Source organism: Fusarium venenatum (genome assembly GCF_020744135.1).
Source record: "Fusarium venenatum strain MPI-CAGE-CH-0201 chromosome Unknown EDB82scaffold_4, whole genome shotgun sequence".
NCBI lineage: Eukaryota > Fungi > Ascomycota > Sordariomycetes > Hypocreales > Nectriaceae > Fusarium > Fusarium venenatum.
In genome coordinates this window covers 389,510-404,941 of record NW_027072132.1, presented here as the reverse complement: position 1 = coordinate 404,941, position 15,432 = coordinate 389,510, and the positions used below count along the sequence as shown (strand labels likewise).

At 46.3% G+C, this 15,432-nt stretch overlaps 7 protein-coding genes and 1 non-coding gene across 8 annotated transcripts; 1 reads left to right on the top strand and 7 right to left on the bottom strand.

Annotated features, from left to right (window-relative positions):
• Window positions 1–40: 40 nt before the first annotated feature.
• EDB82DRAFT_511176 (uncharacterized protein) lies at window positions 41–487 on the bottom strand (the record flags this gene model as incomplete). The annotated part of the gene is made up of 1 exon (XM_065608883.1): window positions 41–487. A coding segment is annotated over one exon (447 nt), but the record flags the coding sequence as incomplete, so codon positions are not given.
• A 580-nt stretch (window positions 488–1,067) lies between these two features.
• Window positions 1,068–1,141, bottom strand: EDB82DRAFT_t229. The gene has a single exon. It is a non-coding gene; the product is annotated as a tRNA-Val (tRNA).
• EDB82DRAFT_568879 (amidase signature domain-containing protein) lies at window positions 1,118–3,470 on the bottom strand (the record flags this gene model as incomplete). The annotated part of the gene is made up of 8 exons (XM_065609877.1): window positions 1,118–1,310; window positions 1,350–1,563; window positions 1,600–1,885; window positions 1,967–2,281; window positions 2,312–2,333; window positions 2,370–2,796; window positions 2,827–3,195; window positions 3,449–3,470. The coding sequence occupies 8 exons, from the start codon at window positions 3,468–3,470 to the stop codon at window positions 1,226–1,228; spliced, it is 1,740 nt and encodes a 579-aa protein (XP_065463099.1). The 3' UTR covers window positions 1,118–1,225.
• Window positions 3,471–4,032: 562 nt separating this feature from the next.
• Window positions 4,033–4,904, bottom strand: EDB82DRAFT_511174 (uncharacterized protein). Its single transcript, XM_065608882.1, has 2 exons — window positions 4,356–4,904; window positions 4,033–4,262 (listed from the first exon to the last, which is right to left on the bottom strand). The coding sequence occupies exon 1, from the start codon at window positions 4,825–4,827 to the stop codon at window positions 4,495–4,497; it is 333 nt and encodes a 110-aa protein (XP_065463098.1). The 5' UTR covers window positions 4,828–4,904; the 3' UTR covers window positions 4,033–4,262; window positions 4,356–4,494.
• A 562-nt stretch (window positions 4,905–5,466) lies between these two features.
• On the bottom strand, window positions 5,467–7,804 carry EDB82DRAFT_528635 (uncharacterized protein; the record flags this gene model as incomplete). The annotated part of the gene is made up of 4 exons (XM_065609193.1): window positions 5,467–6,442; window positions 6,508–6,814; window positions 6,865–7,479; window positions 7,534–7,804. 4 exons carry the CDS (start codon window positions 7,802–7,804, stop codon window positions 5,467–5,469), a joined length of 2,169 nt encoding a protein of 722 aa, XP_065463097.1.
• An 899-nt stretch (window positions 7,805–8,703) lies between these two features.
• EDB82DRAFT_568878 (beta-lactamase-like protein) lies at window positions 8,704–10,200 on the bottom strand. The gene is made up of 2 exons (XM_025736812.2): window positions 9,628–10,200; window positions 8,704–9,579 (listed from the first exon to the last, which is right to left on the bottom strand). The coding sequence occupies exons 1-2, from the start codon at window positions 9,934–9,936 to the stop codon at window positions 8,956–8,958; spliced, it is 933 nt and encodes a 310-aa protein (XP_025591735.1). The 5' UTR covers window positions 9,937–10,200; the 3' UTR covers window positions 8,704–8,955.
• A 695-nt stretch (window positions 10,201–10,895) lies between these two features.
• Window positions 10,896–12,389, top strand: EDB82DRAFT_560691 (glycolate oxidase; the record flags this gene model as incomplete). The annotated part of the gene is made up of 2 exons (XM_025736811.2): window positions 10,896–11,026; window positions 11,077–12,389. Exons 1-2 carry the CDS (start codon window positions 10,936–10,938, stop codon window positions 12,387–12,389), a joined length of 1,404 nt encoding a protein of 467 aa, XP_025591734.2. The 5' UTR covers window positions 10,896–10,935.
• Window positions 12,390–12,794: 405 nt separating this feature from the next.
• EDB82DRAFT_560689 (major facilitator superfamily domain-containing protein) lies at window positions 12,795–15,358 on the bottom strand (the record flags this gene model as incomplete). Its single annotated transcript, XM_065609738.1, has 16 exons — window positions 12,795–12,819; window positions 12,872–13,002; window positions 13,063–13,136; window positions 13,184–13,230; window positions 13,279–13,350; window positions 13,399–13,804; window positions 13,854–13,970; window positions 14,021–14,125; window positions 14,174–14,216; window positions 14,267–14,309; window positions 14,361–14,387; window positions 14,434–14,544; window positions 14,596–14,666; window positions 14,741–14,848; window positions 14,896–15,057; window positions 15,116–15,358. 16 exons carry the CDS (start codon window positions 15,356–15,358, stop codon window positions 12,795–12,797), a joined length of 1,785 nt encoding a protein of 594 aa, XP_065463096.1.
• Window positions 15,359–15,432: the final 74 nt, after the last annotated feature.

Sequence of the window (15,432 nt, the reverse complement as noted above, 5' to 3'; positions counted from 1 at the left end):
ATGATCTATACTAAAATACAATGCTCTTATATCTAAGCTATTAAACCTCAACCACAATTAGGCTCAAAGCAGTAACGGTGGTACCTAAAGGGTTTTCTGGTGCAACTAGGTATATATATGCAAGTATTTCCTCGGACGATGAGACAAAAAACAAGGTCCTGGATGTGCCCTCAACAACACATTCTAGCTTCTGTCCGAACTGAACAGGCGGAGTGCATGAAATAAAGAGGTAGTTGTTTGTGGTGACGCTGGTGGCGGTTCGAGCCGCGAGGATGTTTGACCTTGATGTACTAACTGAAGCGTACTTGTCGCCAACCATGAGACGGTTCGTAGATGTCTCAATGTGAAAGTCGCCTGTCTCATAGAAACTGTTCGACTCCGCAGTAAGGTAGATATTGGAGAAAGAAGAGCCCTTTGCGTAGCGGGCTATTTGACCGTTAACGCTTTGCCGGCTGAGTCGGCAGCTTGAAGAGAAAATGTAGGTATGACTGAGGGTGCGCCATTTGTGGTGGTTGCTTGTGTAGTCGTTGTAATGGCTTCGGTAGCCATTGTAGAGATTTCCGTGGTCGTTATCGCTTCGCTGATGGTAGTAGAAGATTCACCAGTGCTTGATGAGGTTTCGATGGAGCTCGTGGTCTCAGTAGTCAATGCAGCAGTCCCGGTGGTTGATGTCCATATCTTTGAAGTATCAGTCGTGAATGACAAAGCATCATCAGTTAACATTGACAAGGAAATATCGGTCGAGGTGATGACGTATTCAGACGCAGTTGATAGAGAAGCATCGTCGGTAACACTTGATAGTATTGTGTCCAGCGTTAGCGACAAGGCAGTATCAACAACGATTGACGAGGTAACTTCGGAAGTGCTTGAACTGGAATCCTCAGGAGCAGAAGTAGGCAGCGTGAGAGTTCTTGAAGGCTTACAAGGCCCAGCCGCTGCACCGCTCAAGAGCGAAGTGACGGCGATCAAGCTACAGACAATGCGAGAGCGCATGTTGGCTTCAAAGAAATGGGTGCTTCTTTATTTGTTGTTGTTATTGATATTCAACGCCAGGGGCGCAAAAAGTGAGGTTCTGCCCGGGCTCGAACCGGGGACCTTCTCGGTGTTAACGAGATGTCATAACCAACTAGACCACAGTACCGATGTTTTCCTGATGATTCGATTTGCTGCGATTTTATTTAAACTCATAGGCCGTTGATGATACCTAAGACACGCAAAAGAAGTGCTAAACAAATGCCATCTTGGCAGTTGACCTTCTGTCCTTGCCTGTGGCTACAACGATGAGCATTGTCGACTCAAAATCTGGCACACTGATCTCTTCTGGTCTGGCTCTAGTCGCTTCGTTTAACTATGACTTGACCTCCCATTTCCCATCGACAATGTTGACACGATTCATCTCTTCACCATCGACATGGGCTTTCAGCTCAGAGACTTCCTGCTTGTTAATCGTGCCCGATATGGTGATGACCTTCTGTCCGTCAATGATAGAAGCTGATGTTTCGATGCTCAATTGAGGTGCTGTCAGACCCATTTGCGACATACTTCCCCGTCGTGAGATATTGTCTGTCTCCAGCTCTGGTGTCCGCGATGGTGGTTAACGTAATTGACTATGCTTCTCAAAAGCATACGCGTACCGAAACAAATTGTTGTCATCGCATGTCTTGGAGGCAAAGGTGAGGTTGACAGGCATTCCAATGTCGGCCATAACACCCATAGGCACAGTGACGGTTGGGATGCCGAATTGTCGTATAGCACAGTTGCCATTTGAGTACAAGACTGCATTGAGCCACGCGTGTTTGGCGGATTGCTCGTTGACATCCGCGTCGGCCTTGCCTACATCAGCATTACAAGGACAAACAACTGTGTCAAGACCCATGTCGTCAAGCTAGTCTTCTTAATCGGACTTTCGCGTCGCCTCAAGGTTCTTGAGCGCGTCGTCGAGGTTTGGAATGTCAAAAATGGGGACACGACCATTGGTGATGTGAGCCACGACGGCTGTGTGTCGCACAAGAGGATCGTTGGAGTCGTACTTGTCCTGCAAACATCCAGGCGGATGAGGGAAGATGGTGGATGACTTTACTTGTGCAAGTGTTGAGGCAATTTTGTTATCTTGATTCGAAGCCAGGAAATCATCGCAAGTGTATGCCATGAGCTGACATATATCAATCTCGTTCCGATGAGGAGGAGTCTCAGAGACATTGCCAGAAGCCTCAGGTTTCTCGAACTTGGTGAGGAGAGGAAAGCCTGTCTCGATAACTGTGGCGCCAAGTCCCTCGAGAATCTTCCGGGCCTAGGTCCAAAGCTGAATGACAGACTGGCGAGTATGGACCTTTCTAGCGGTTGGGTCAGAGTCCACACCTCCAATGTACATTTTCGGTACACCAACCCTCTTATCCTTGAGGGCGTTGGGATCGGACAGATCGAAGAAAGACTTCAGTCGAATGGTGTCAACTTCTGGTAGTTTGACATAGGTCTGTTCGCTCCAGAAGTCACAAGATGTCTTGGGGTCTTTTGCCACGATGATGTCCAAAAGAGCAAACATATCATCAACTGTGCGGGTATGAGGAACGACGGTGTCGCATGTCGCAAATAGAGGCCAGTTGGCCCTGATTGAGATCAAGCCTCTGGAAGATGTGTATGCCACTAGGCCGTTGTTGGAAGCAGATGAACGGCCGGACGAGATGGTCTCCTCACCCATCCCAAACACGCCGAAGCTGGCTGCAGTTGCTGTAGCAGAACCGTCTGAAGATCCCGACGCAAATGCCGCTGTGAGATAGGCTTCGTTGTAAGGGGACTCTACACAACCATAGACGCCGTGCTGCATACCTCCCGCAGCCATGGGGGGCATATTGGTTCGTCCTAAGAGGACAGCACCAGCCTCTTTGAGTTTCTGGACAGTAAATGCATCTTCATTGACAATAAGATCGTTGAAAGCAGGAGAGCCAGCTGCTACTGTCATGCCTTTCATCTTGTATGAATCCTTGATAGTACCTGGGATACCATCAAGGGGCCCCAGCATTTTACCTGATGCACGACGCTGGTCTGACTCTTGAGCAGCGTCGAAGGCATCGTGGTTGATGATGGGAACAGCGTTGAGGTGACTTGTTCGCCGATCATACTTGGCGATTCTCAAGAGATGCTTGACTGTCAACTCGACACTGTTGACATGGCCCTGGGAAAAAGCTGATGCCAGAGCTGAAATGGGGGCATCCGCAATGGACAGCACCTAGAGAATCACCTTCCGTGTAAGTCGATGAAGGTAAGCGTTGTAACTCGCCTTGTTTCCACTATCAATGGCCATTGCAGCGTGGATGTTCTCTGGGGAGTAAAGATGTCTAGACAAGATTGTAGACATGTATAATTCTCAAGTGAACCAGTAAATAGAACATGGTGAATAACCATAACTCTTGTAATCAAGGCGCATTTAAATATTGGACGTCTCACTGACTTACAGGTTGAGATGTGGTCATGTACAAGTCCCAAAATTAAAAGCTGTTATTACCCCGCTACCCAAGGCAATGCCCAATGGTAATTAACAGCTGATAATTAATTGAGCAGCTGTTATTATCGTGTCGCCAAGCTAACTAGCTCTGATTCAGTTATTAGACCCGACCAAGTCATTTCTTCCCCTCATTAGTGGCCGACTAAAATTAAACCTTGCCAAAACGTCCCTGGTTGTATCATCGTAGATTGCAAGCATCCATCCCGATTATCTGGGCATGGCACTTGGCTGATATCGGCCTTTAAGCTTATAAGTTGAGGCCAGCTCCAGAACTTATTTTGTCAAATGGCATTTCTCAAGCTGTAGTCATTACTACAATCAACTCAGCATGGACCATTCTTCAATTCATCACGATGATGTCCCTGGTACAGTTCATCTAATTGATGTCAATGGGATGAACTCCGGTGGACCTCATGACTCCGAACACAAAGACATTGTCCTCGTCCACGTCCAAGCTCCGACCCTGAAGAACCCCTCAACTGGTCATATCGTCGGAAGCTGCTGGCCGTCAGCATGGCATACCTTGACGTCCTCGGAACGGGCATCGCGACCTCTCTCCAATATTCTGTTTTGGCAGACAGCTTTCATTCTGTAAGCCATTCTGAGCGATTAGGGCATGACATAACCCGAGATATCGATGAAGATCGCCCTTGTTTCCACTCTTTAGAGAGTAAACAGCTAAAAAGCCAAATGTCCTGAAGTAGCCCAAGTCATTAGAGTCAGGAACACGTGTGGGTACATGAGATACAGCTTCAGTGAAGTATGTTTCGCTTTCATGAGTGTTGGCGTCGTTTAATAACGCGTTATCGAAAATGGCTTTGAGAGTTAAGCTCTGAGCACTGACAGCGCATAGTGCCATCAACAGCATGTACGAGACCTCATTCTAAAGAGGTATGCTATTGGCCCACCGCACTTCGAGGTCGTTCTCAGATAGAAACGGGAAACTGGACATATTGAGCAATGGTATCAATAGAAGGCGGAGGAAAGCCATACTAGCATTGATGCATAGTATCTCGGTAGATCTCTATCAGACGGCGTATGCAAGCGGGCGACTTAAAGTCAAGCGGTTGGGGATCTGCCTGCACCCTGGAGGGTGTCTCCATACTCTCTCCCCTCGGGACAGTGGGCTTACTGCCGCGCCTTTTGACATGTCGACCCATTGTACACTGAACACAATAGTCAATGCAAGTTAGGCACACGTTAAAGATCTCTTGAGTTTGTAGTTCAACCGATAAGCGATGACACTTCAACCCCCGGGAGTGGCAAAAGTCGCATGCTTGGAGGGTGTGCTTTCTCTGGGGGCCTGGGGTTTGATTCTGCATCATTCTGATTTATCTGAAGTAGTTGCAAGGTATGTAGGAGTGATAGGGGTGAAACATCAAGACAAAAGGTGAATGTATCAGTTGTAAAAGTTTATCAATTTAGCAGCTGGTAATTATCACAATAAGAATTGGAGGTAGATTCCTAACGAGGAATGGAACAAAGTTGAGAGGTATTTAAGCGCTAGCTGGGGTGTTATTTCTTAGAGTAGTTTGTTAAAAATCTTGAGGACAGAATTGACAAAATTGGAAGACCTGAACTTTTAATTCCTCCCTGAAACACTTGAAGTGGTGGAAATCCTCTGGAACTCGACAGATAGGCTTATAAACATTGCGCAAATGTTTCAATTAATCTTGTTTCTTTATGCCTCAGAGCCATAGAGACGCTTGAAGTTGAGGCGGGTCCTCCGAGCACTGCGTATTATTTACACAGCGAGCATTATTGCAATATTATAATCACTGATTCTATTAACCCCCCTTCTTCGTGCCGTTAAGAACCCACTACCGCCTTGGCTCCTGAAACTCATGCGTTGATGATAACACACGTGCGTCCAGGTCGAACTGCAAGGCAAAACATCTATCATCCCGAGCGCACAACCTCATGCATTCTGTAAATGTTTCTGTATCCCTGCATGTAGCGTTCACCTATGCGGGAACGGAGTCTGCATCAGTTGTTGTAAAAAGAGCCGTAGTTGTAGTGTCTTCAGTGGTTGTTGGGTTCTCGTCCCCTGATTTACGAATTGCAGCGTCGAATTGAATGTCATCAAAATATTCCTCAAAGTCCGAATAGAGGACACACAGGCTTACTGGCCTATCAAAGTGCACGATAGCACATCGGTCGTCCAGAGCGCAGTGCCTCACACACGCTGTAAATACATTTCCAGGAAGGATATCGATCAAATCGTTGCCATATATTCCGTAATTGCACAAAACATCGAAAGAAACACCGATAGGGTCATCGTATGGACTGCTGACCTCATTGCAGCTAGCTTCCACGAATGGGGGAACTGGATCTGCAGCAGTAGTCGTTGAGAGAGCTGTGGTAGTTGTATCTGCAATAGTCGTTGGATCTTGGGCTGTCGTAGTGTCGCTGTTGGTGGTAATTTGACTCCCGTCGTCTAGTATACGAATCGCAACATCGATCTCAGTTGTCTCCTCATAGCCATCGAAACTATTCGAGAACATGCCACACAGACGTGTATTCTTCAGATACTGCAAGCCAGCACATCGGGTGTCCTCAGCACAGAACTTTACACATGCTGTAAAACTGTCTGTCTGAATATTTTCCAAAGGGATGTAGGCACGTGGTTGATTATTGCACAAAATATCGAAAGAGACACCGCTAGGATCTTGATATGGGCTGTCAAGATCATTGCAAGGAAGGTTCGCAAATGTGGGGATTGGGGTAGCACTAGTAGTATCTTCAGTGACTGTTGGGCTATCGGTAGTTTGCTGGTCTTCGGTGGTTGTGCTGTCGGTGTTAATTGCTTCGAGCTCACTGGCAGTAGTTGTATCCGCGGTAGTAGTTGTATCTATAGGAGATATGTCGATACTGCTGATAGTCCCCGACGTCATGTCCAATGTCCTAGGACTTGTTGTCTCGCTGAGGGTGGATATAGTACTTTCAAGAACAGTTGAATCGTCTATGTCAATAGATGACGATGCCTCCTTGTTGCTAGAGGCAACGGATGTTGAGAAAAAATGGAGGATTGCGCAGGAGCGATGCCTGAAGTGGGGATAGTAGTAGTGAAAGAACTGGGTTTAGCAGATGAATCAGTCTCGCGGGAAGAAACCATTGCAGATGTTGACATAAGAAGGCCCTCAGATTCAGATTCAATGGATTGGGTTTCCACTACTGAAGATATGCCTTCAATACTGGTGACGCTTTCCGAACTGATAGCTTCCGGTATCACCGTCTCGGAGGTGACTATATCGTAGGGTGTCGATGTCAAGTCAGCATCACCAATAAGTCGACCATCTTGACATTGTTCAACTATAACTTGAATTAGTATCTGTGGTAAAATGCGTAAATGATGGTCTTACCGTTATAAACAGCCAAATTAACTGGTATACATCCAGGAGGTCTCTCAGTGAAAGTAATATAAACTTGGCCATTAGAGTCTTGGCAGAAGCCGGCATCGCCATTAGGTAGACCTGAGTTCCTGAATACAAGGAACTTATCAGGTGTTGCAAATGTTGTTGTAATTGAGTCCCCAGAAGGAATACCTTGTCCAGCTAAGTCCTTGAATTCTTCACCTGAATAGTAAATTGGCACACCTCCATCGAAGAGCTGGCCTTCGGCGAGATTGAAGATGGCAGCAAATGTACAGACATCAGGGTTATCAATGCCAACAAAGCCCCCAGTTGCTCTTTTGTTACGAACACGTCTCTCATTGTCGGAAATGGAGACTTGTAAGATAATAGATCGTCCGGCAGGTTCAGTCATACTACTCGAAGTAGGGAAGACATTCGTACTAGCGGTAGAGCTTAGGTCTTGAATCAATGTCGAAGTGGTAGCTAGTTCGTCGGTGAGTGAACCAGTTGGCTTAACATTTAAATCCGAAGTTTCAGCGCTGACCGGAGAAGGACGAGAGGTGTCAGTGGATTGCAGAGAAATAAGCGAGGTATCCAAAGTCGACGCATCCTGGTTATTTTCGCCTGTCACAATGTTAATTCAATCCCATGTCAGCAATAAATATTCAAATCTCATACTCAAAATAGATCGAGTCATTGGTGTTGAAGTGTTTCTTCCAAACGTAAGTGGGATAGATGGCACGAGTGGGAGTCTACGAGAGTCTGTCGCAATTGACTCCTCCGCCTCTCGCTTGGTCGATGGTAATGCGCTAGCTTGGTTGGAAACTGGAGCAAGGTAGGTAGACAGGTACGTAATACACCAAGAATCCATATCCATGGATGCTTGATTGGCCGCTGTGACAATACCTACTGCTCCTAGGAGAGTGGTTGTAAAGATATGAGTCTTCATGATTCCAGAATACCGCCAAAGATGCGAAGTTTTAAGGGCTTCTAAACTAGAATTTTAGGAAACGCGACGGAGATGATTAGAGGGAACTTTATATTCTTTTTAAGTCTAGAGGTGGGGAGAAACGTCTAGTGTCTGCAAATGATGTCCTTAGACTATGGGTCAATAATATGATAATGTCTCTGTTGGTCCGTTGTTGAGTGACACTTATGCAGGGAGGGATATCATCTCAGCCCGCCACTTTCTAGCGCCACAGACAAAGCGGAGCATCCGGATACTCAATTGAGAAAATTTCGTTCGTTGCCCTGGAATTGAGGAAATGATTGATCATTCCACGGGCCAACAAATCCTCTACCAAACGAGTCCCTGGACTTACTTGAATGTAAAATCCGAGGTTGAAAGAACTGGAGGTCCTTTGGCACACCACCACGACATCACATCTGAAACATTTCTTTTTGCCACAAATATTAATTTTCGCCAACATGGTGAACAATATAAACCACCATTTTCAGTCGAGATTACGGGTATATCGATCATGCTGCCAGGAAGGATCAACTAAGGATAGTCGGTTTTCTCCTTTTCTCGGGTAGCTGTCTTGACTTGAAGCTCGCTAAAGTAGCGTCTTGCCCTCCGGAAATAATGATTCAACCCTAGAAAGCCGGGGATGTTCTAAACCTGTCTAGGCTATGGGGGCAAGGGAGCAGATTGCTAACTTTTAGAGTGGCCTCGACGAGGCACTCTTATCTGCAATCCAGGGTGACTTGATCATTTAGACGTGCCAGCAATGGCTTGATCTTGGCGCTAAATCGACCAATTTACTTAACAACCATTGGAATTATACAGATCGTAATCTTGCTTGTATACAAGATACCAGAACAAGCCAGTATCTATATCTCGTCTGTTCTGGTCATGACTTTAGTACGCTGTTTGTTGGCAGTTTCGTTTCAGCAACACGTTCAAGGATTCAGAGAACACAAAAGACAACTTCACCAATGTCTTAACTGGTTTTGACCATTCCATGCTCTTCTAATTGGCCTCAAGTGTAGTGAGGTTTCTGTAATAATACATGTCATCCTGGTGGCCAATATAGGTCTGTTTTCAATCTGCACTTATCCATGCCAGCCAGGTGATCTGTTGAATTAGGTCATCGTGAGTCATTTCTTGCTAAAATTCCAGGTCGAGTTGTAAGACTTTTGGAGTGAAACCAGATCAATATCGTGCTTTTGTCGCTGGCCTCCCTTGCCAAAATGCTGAGCGTTGATCTGTAGTAAAAGCTTCGAGGTCGAGTCCTCTTTTGCCTCTGCCAACTCAGGAAAAGCATCGTCAAACTTAGCAATGATTTCTTCTGGCGTAAAGGCATCCCTCGGTTTCGACTCTATCTCCTTTTGAAAGAAGCTGACATATGCTCGTGTGTGGTCAGTGTCTTTAGTTCCATTGAAACCTTCTTGGTCATTAAGCGCATGTCCCGGAATAATTCTCTCTGCGCCAAGAGAGTCGATTAATCGCAAAGAGTCAAGCCATGCTTTCGTCATTGACGGATCATCAAGGTCAGCGAGCCACATGTGCATTCCGTGACCGTATACGACATCGCCGGCAATCAATGTTTTGATAGAGGGGATCCAGAACATAGTCTGCTCAGGGCTGTCTCCGTTGACAGGCCCAAGTAGGTGGACAATGTCGTCCCCTGGGAGCGAAAAGAAGGTCGGTAGAAAGGCTTGAGGGATTATTGGCGATGTGGCGATGTTGTCATCACCCAGCGCCGACTTCCAGAATGTAGTCTGGTTCGAAGTTAGCTAGTCGATTATTTGATTTGGGTGATTACACACTTTGCCCTCGATGATGTCCTTTACCAAAGCCACTGTCTTTTCGGTAGCATACAAGTTGGCTTGAGGAAAGCTCACCAAGATGACGTGAGCGGCAAGATAATGATCTGGGTGGAAATGTGTGGCAAATATCGTAACTAATGGCAGACTGGTGTGCGAGCGGATCCATGGGACAAGCTCTTTTGCTTGAGGAATAGTCAAGGGGACATCAACGAGCACAGCTGCTTGACTGCCTATAATCAAAGATGATACCATATCTTGAGCAATGCCATGGCTGATGCGGGTTTCGACTCGAAACTTCGTAGTCGCCATTGTTTTCTGATCCGAATTGTGTTGCTATGATGTGTAAAGAAGCTCGGAGAAACCGTCGAAACTACGGCGTGAAAAAAATGCATCTATCACACCCGGTTGTTTTAGTCATAAAGCTTGTGAACAGACTAGCTCACCCAAACTTTCCGCACGTAGCAGAAATCTAATCTCCAACTTGATTCACGTGACCTTTTCCATTAGTACGCAATTGACATATTACGAGATTATCGTATGGCTTTGCTGGGCCACAAGTTCTAAGACATTACTAAAAAAGTATCGTCTTACTTTCCAATCAAAACAGCCGAGCTATTGAGGTACGAGGACCCACAGATATAAGCGATCAATTAATGATATAGGGTAACCCTATATAAGCTTTTATCACGGGAAGGATCAAATGTCATTCTATTAGAAGAAGAGAGAGAAAGAAAAAAAAAGAATTAATCCTTTGAGATATACAACCCTAATCTTTTCTATATATTTAGTTATGATTCTTTATACATATGTCCTTCTAACTAAACCCTCTGCATTAACCGCAATCGTATCACTTATGATCGCGACTGACTTGATGTCATGAGCAAACTATTTTTGGCCTGCGTGGGATTGACCGATTTGTGTTGTTCTGACGTTGCGTCTTTTTTGTCGTCCATTGTAAGATGCTAAGTTATGGCAATGGAACTCTTCCGGTAAGGTAATAAGATGGGAGTTAAGTTGGGATAGCAGTAGTAGATATTTAGTTACGGCACTTGGTGTTCAAGTGTCTGACCCCCACGCATCAGAACGTGGGGCACAATTACCCCAGATTCCACTACTTTAGCTTGAATGTGTGGCTTTCCCTTGTCAGTCGGACAGAAAGCCGTAAATATGGCGTGGGGGTTAACCAAGACTGTGGAACCGATGACGGAGGTGAGTCTGTCGTGGAAGCGATTTAAAACACCCAGCAGGCCTGACGCACATTGAGGAAGATAGTATACACATATCTGTTCTAAATCATCACTCTATGCAATGGCTACCATACCCGGGGACGAAGTTGCCCAACATAACACAGTAGAGTCCTGCTGGATTGTGATACACGGTGCTGTGTGGGATGTTACTGGTAAGCCTTCTCTGACCCTTATTATAACAGTATGCTAACCATGGCGACAGACTTTTTAAGCGAGCACCCCGGTGGTAGGGCCTTTATTCTGAAATCGGCAGGGGAAGACGCGACTGCTTCCTATGACGAGGTCCATGAACCAGATTTAGTGACAAGGATATTATCACCAGAAGCGTGTCTCGGTACTGTAGATGCCACCACGCTTCCCCAGGAGGCGTCCAAGTTCAAAAATCAGGGAACAACCAAATACCCCGCGCTAAATACTGTCGTTAGCGTTGCCGACTTTGAAACAATTGCCCAGTCCTTCTTGACGCAGACAGGCTGGGCTTACTATTCTTCTGGCGCTGAGGATGAATACTCTATTGAAGATGCTTTCCACAGTTTTCGCCAGATCCTCCTTCGTCCCCGTGTGCTTCGTCAGGTTGAGCCTGTCTCCACTGGAACTACTATCCTCGGCTGCTCTGTTTCGCTACCCATCTACTTCAGTCCAACAGGCATTGGGAGATATGCTCACCACAACGCTGAGTGCATCATGGCCGCTGTCGCTGGTAAAGAGAGACTGGTCTACTGTATGCCCACAAGCTCGTCTTGGGAATCAGTGTGCAATGCGCGATCAGTAGAAAATCAGCCGTTATTTTTCCAGCTGTACACAGGCCGCGATAGAGAGCATACCAAATCTGTACTACGCTCAGTGAAAAAACTTGGGGTTGCTGCTATCTTCCTTACTGTTGATTCGCCCGTTCTTGGCAAACGGGAGCGTGACGACCGTATTCGAGCCGCGGATGGACATGATACAGTTACTGCCTCCGCAGGAGGCGTTGCCAAATCTTCGTCAAAAGGTTTACTCAATCCTTTACTGTCTTGGGATGACATTGAATGGATCAGAGACGCTACAGGACTCCCACTAGTGCTAAAGGGCGTCCAGACGGTGGAGGACGTGGTCCTTGCACACCTCCACGGGCTAGATGGTGTTGTGCTCTCCAACCACGGGGGTCGCTCACAGGATACGGCGCAGTCTCCAATGACTACACTGCTGGAGATACGTCGATATGCACCATATTTGCTCTCTCCAAGTATTCGCCACAAGTTCCAGGTCTTTACCGACGGCGGTATTCGTCGTGGGACAGATGTCATAAAGGCCCTGGCTTTGGGTGCTACGGCAGTGGGTATTGGGCGTCCAGTGCTCTACTCTATGTGTGCAGGGTATGGGGATAAAGGTTTGCACAGACTGGTTCAGATTCTCCGAGCAGAAGTGGAAACAAATATGGCATTGGTGGGGGCTACGAATGTTAAGGAGCTGGTACCGGAAATGGTGAATACCGAGAGGGCAGAGTTCGGTGTGTCACGGCGGGTGAAGCTGTGAGTGTAGGGATTAGACACAATGTTACAGCATCTCAGGAACATGACTCTTGTCCGAACATCCCCCACGCTTTGTGCTTGTCTGGCGGTGACTGATTTCCACTATTTTGTCTACTTTTTCAATCCCACGCTTACTGTACGATGTTACCGCCCCGGATCTTACCTGACAGACCTTGCGCCGACCATTTACGCCATTTGCACTAGAGTCTGTCTTGTTCATTGTCCCAAATTTACAGCTAATGGGAGGTGTATAAACCATATATTATTAAATGATCTCACTAGTATTACTAAAATACTTAATAAGAGCAATACTATTTATTCCAATATGCCAAGTTTATTTTACAACCTGTCTATATTTAGAAAACTAACTCGAGACAAGGTTATATCCTTCCTCGCGTTACGAATATACTCAGGTAGCAAAGCGAAAGTCAAGCCTGTTTTTAAAAATCAGTTAACTGGTAAGGTTATTAGAGAATAAATACGTACCGCTTGTTGCCTTGATCGGAAGTGGTTGTCCTGTACTGGTGTTGCTCGTCTGGCGTCATGGCGTCCCATTTCTTGGCCTTTTGGTAGTTCCGCCACCTGTAGTAGAAGAATGTACCTGGGTATTGGACAAGCTGATATGATGTGAGACTTTTTCTCGCGCGGTACGCACTAGCGGAAGTGAAAATACTTACACACATCCAGATGCAAATAACAAGTAGGCCCTTGTTTGCTTTAAAGTACCGGGGAGAATCATCAGGCTGATAGACTATAAATTGTTAGTGATTGATTTATCAAGGTAGATTCAAATCTTACTATTGGCCCCTATCATTCCACTGACTTGAACCCACATGTTGTAAAGACTGCAGGTCGTTAGGAGCGGTGGTAAGTAGAATGCAGGGTTATCTTACGATGCAGATACTGTCCTGTTCTGCACTGACCCAGCATTTCTACTGGTCCAAGCGACTTGAATCGGGTGAGTACTAAATATTGTTAGTGAATAATCAACCTTCATCGGTAAAGCCACTTACTAGGGGAATGACAGCAGAACAGTGGAAATTGCGAAGTAAGCCCAAGGCCCAATTGGATCTGGCAGGGCGATCAGTGCTACGAAGCACGGAAGTAACCATGCATCCTCCGCCATAGACACAAAGCTTCGGTTATTAACAAGTTCACTGAAGGCTGTGATGGCCAGCATCGTGATACAGGACCCAACAATGTACGGGATCGACAACAGGTTGGATTCGATGACGTTGAAGCCGAGACCACGGAAGGATAGCGTGAGGTATTGGTTAACGGGATACTTGGGCAGCCCAAAGAGCAAGCCGAGAGCATACAGAGGCCACATGTCGTAGTCTTTGGTGCACTCCCAGATTTGTCGGATTGATAAACCTTGCCTGTTGTACATGCCTCCTTTTTGAGGGTCATCTCGAATAACTGGAGCGGATTAAAATGGGACGTTACTAATGGGGGTTAATGGGCTTACCGGAGTTGACAATGATTTTTTGTTCCTTTTTGTTAAAGTAACCCTTGGGGCACCATAAGCTCGTGGTCCTGGCAGGTGACTGAGGCATCAAAAAGAAGGATGCAATTCCGATCAGGACTATAGTGATGTTAGAAAAAGTCAGCTCGAAGGATCAATCAAGTGCTTACACGTGAAGGCACCCTCAATAAGGAACAGCCATCTCCAGCCTTCATATCCAAGCATTCCTCGCATAGACAACAGGCCGACGGCCGCAAAACCAACGCCTATATCCACTATCATTCTTGTAAGTATTCGGTTTCAACATTAGTCTTATCACATACCAAGTTGAGATGACATCCAGAACCAGGCCAGCCGGATTGGGAGCTAAAACAGTCATTAGCAATTCGAGTGAGCTCCGGGCCGAACCAACATACTCTTGTGCCAGTGTACCAGTAACTGAGGTAGAGAATTGTGTCGCTGGGGCTTGTTAGATATGCGACAGATGCTTCATGCAAAGAAGTGACGTACGGAATGAAACCACCTTGAAAAGTGGCACTGAGAAGTTAGCAAGGCTCGTCGCCATGACTCGGGAGAAGCTTACATCAAGTAGCGGGTGGCAAGAAAGGATGCACGGCCCTTTAAGAAGAATTGCATGGCTGAGATAAGACTGAAGATGCAAAGCTGGATTGGGATCCACATATCTGGACCAATGCTGATAAGGCGTGAGCTTGGCTGAAGAATTCGCGGTAGCTATGTGACTTACCGTTTGGAAATCAGCTGGGAAGGTAACTCGGCCACGAGAAAGCCGACACGAGAGATGGTTTGCCCAATGTTCTGCAGTAGGTAAGCACTTTGTCTTGGATCCTTCCAGTACTATTAGGGCGAGTTTGTGCCATCGAGCAACTCACATAGTCAGCTTGCGTGATACCTAAATCATCAAGCATGTTGTCGGATACAGCGTTCTGAATGTTGTTCCTGTCGATGTTCAAGGCTGCAAACATGACACATACCCAGATCTATCAATGTTAGTCTCACACCGTGACTATTCTTAGACTCTGCTTACCATAATCTTCCAGTCAACCTTGCGTCGCACTTCATTCTCTTCCCGCCAGGTCCAACGGAAGTTGGGATCGAACGCGGACCAATTCTCCCACTGTGGGTGGATATAGAGTTCTTTGTATCGCTCAAGGTCTGGCGAGTCCCAAATACTTGGCTGCGTAGCGATCTAGTTCAAGTTAGGACATCAATCATGTCGTCGTACCATGGATATACAAGTTTCGTACCGCATCGAGATCGTAGACAAGGTCCTTTCGAGTTTTTCTGATTCGGAGAAATCGAAGAATAGCGTCACCCATTGCTCCTTCCATTCGTTGACCCTGTTGTGCTGCCAATGCTGGTGCTGTGGGAGGCACAGAATCGTTGGTATATCCGTTATCTACCGTGTCTTTCGCTTTAACGCTGCCATTGTCAGAAGGAGACTCTGATTGACCAGACGAAGGGACGATAGCCGGTGATTGAGGCGACATTGTCGAATTATGCAGCCTGTTCTCTCTGTAGTGATGATAAAATCCGGCAGTAAGATGTACTGAGCACTGCGATA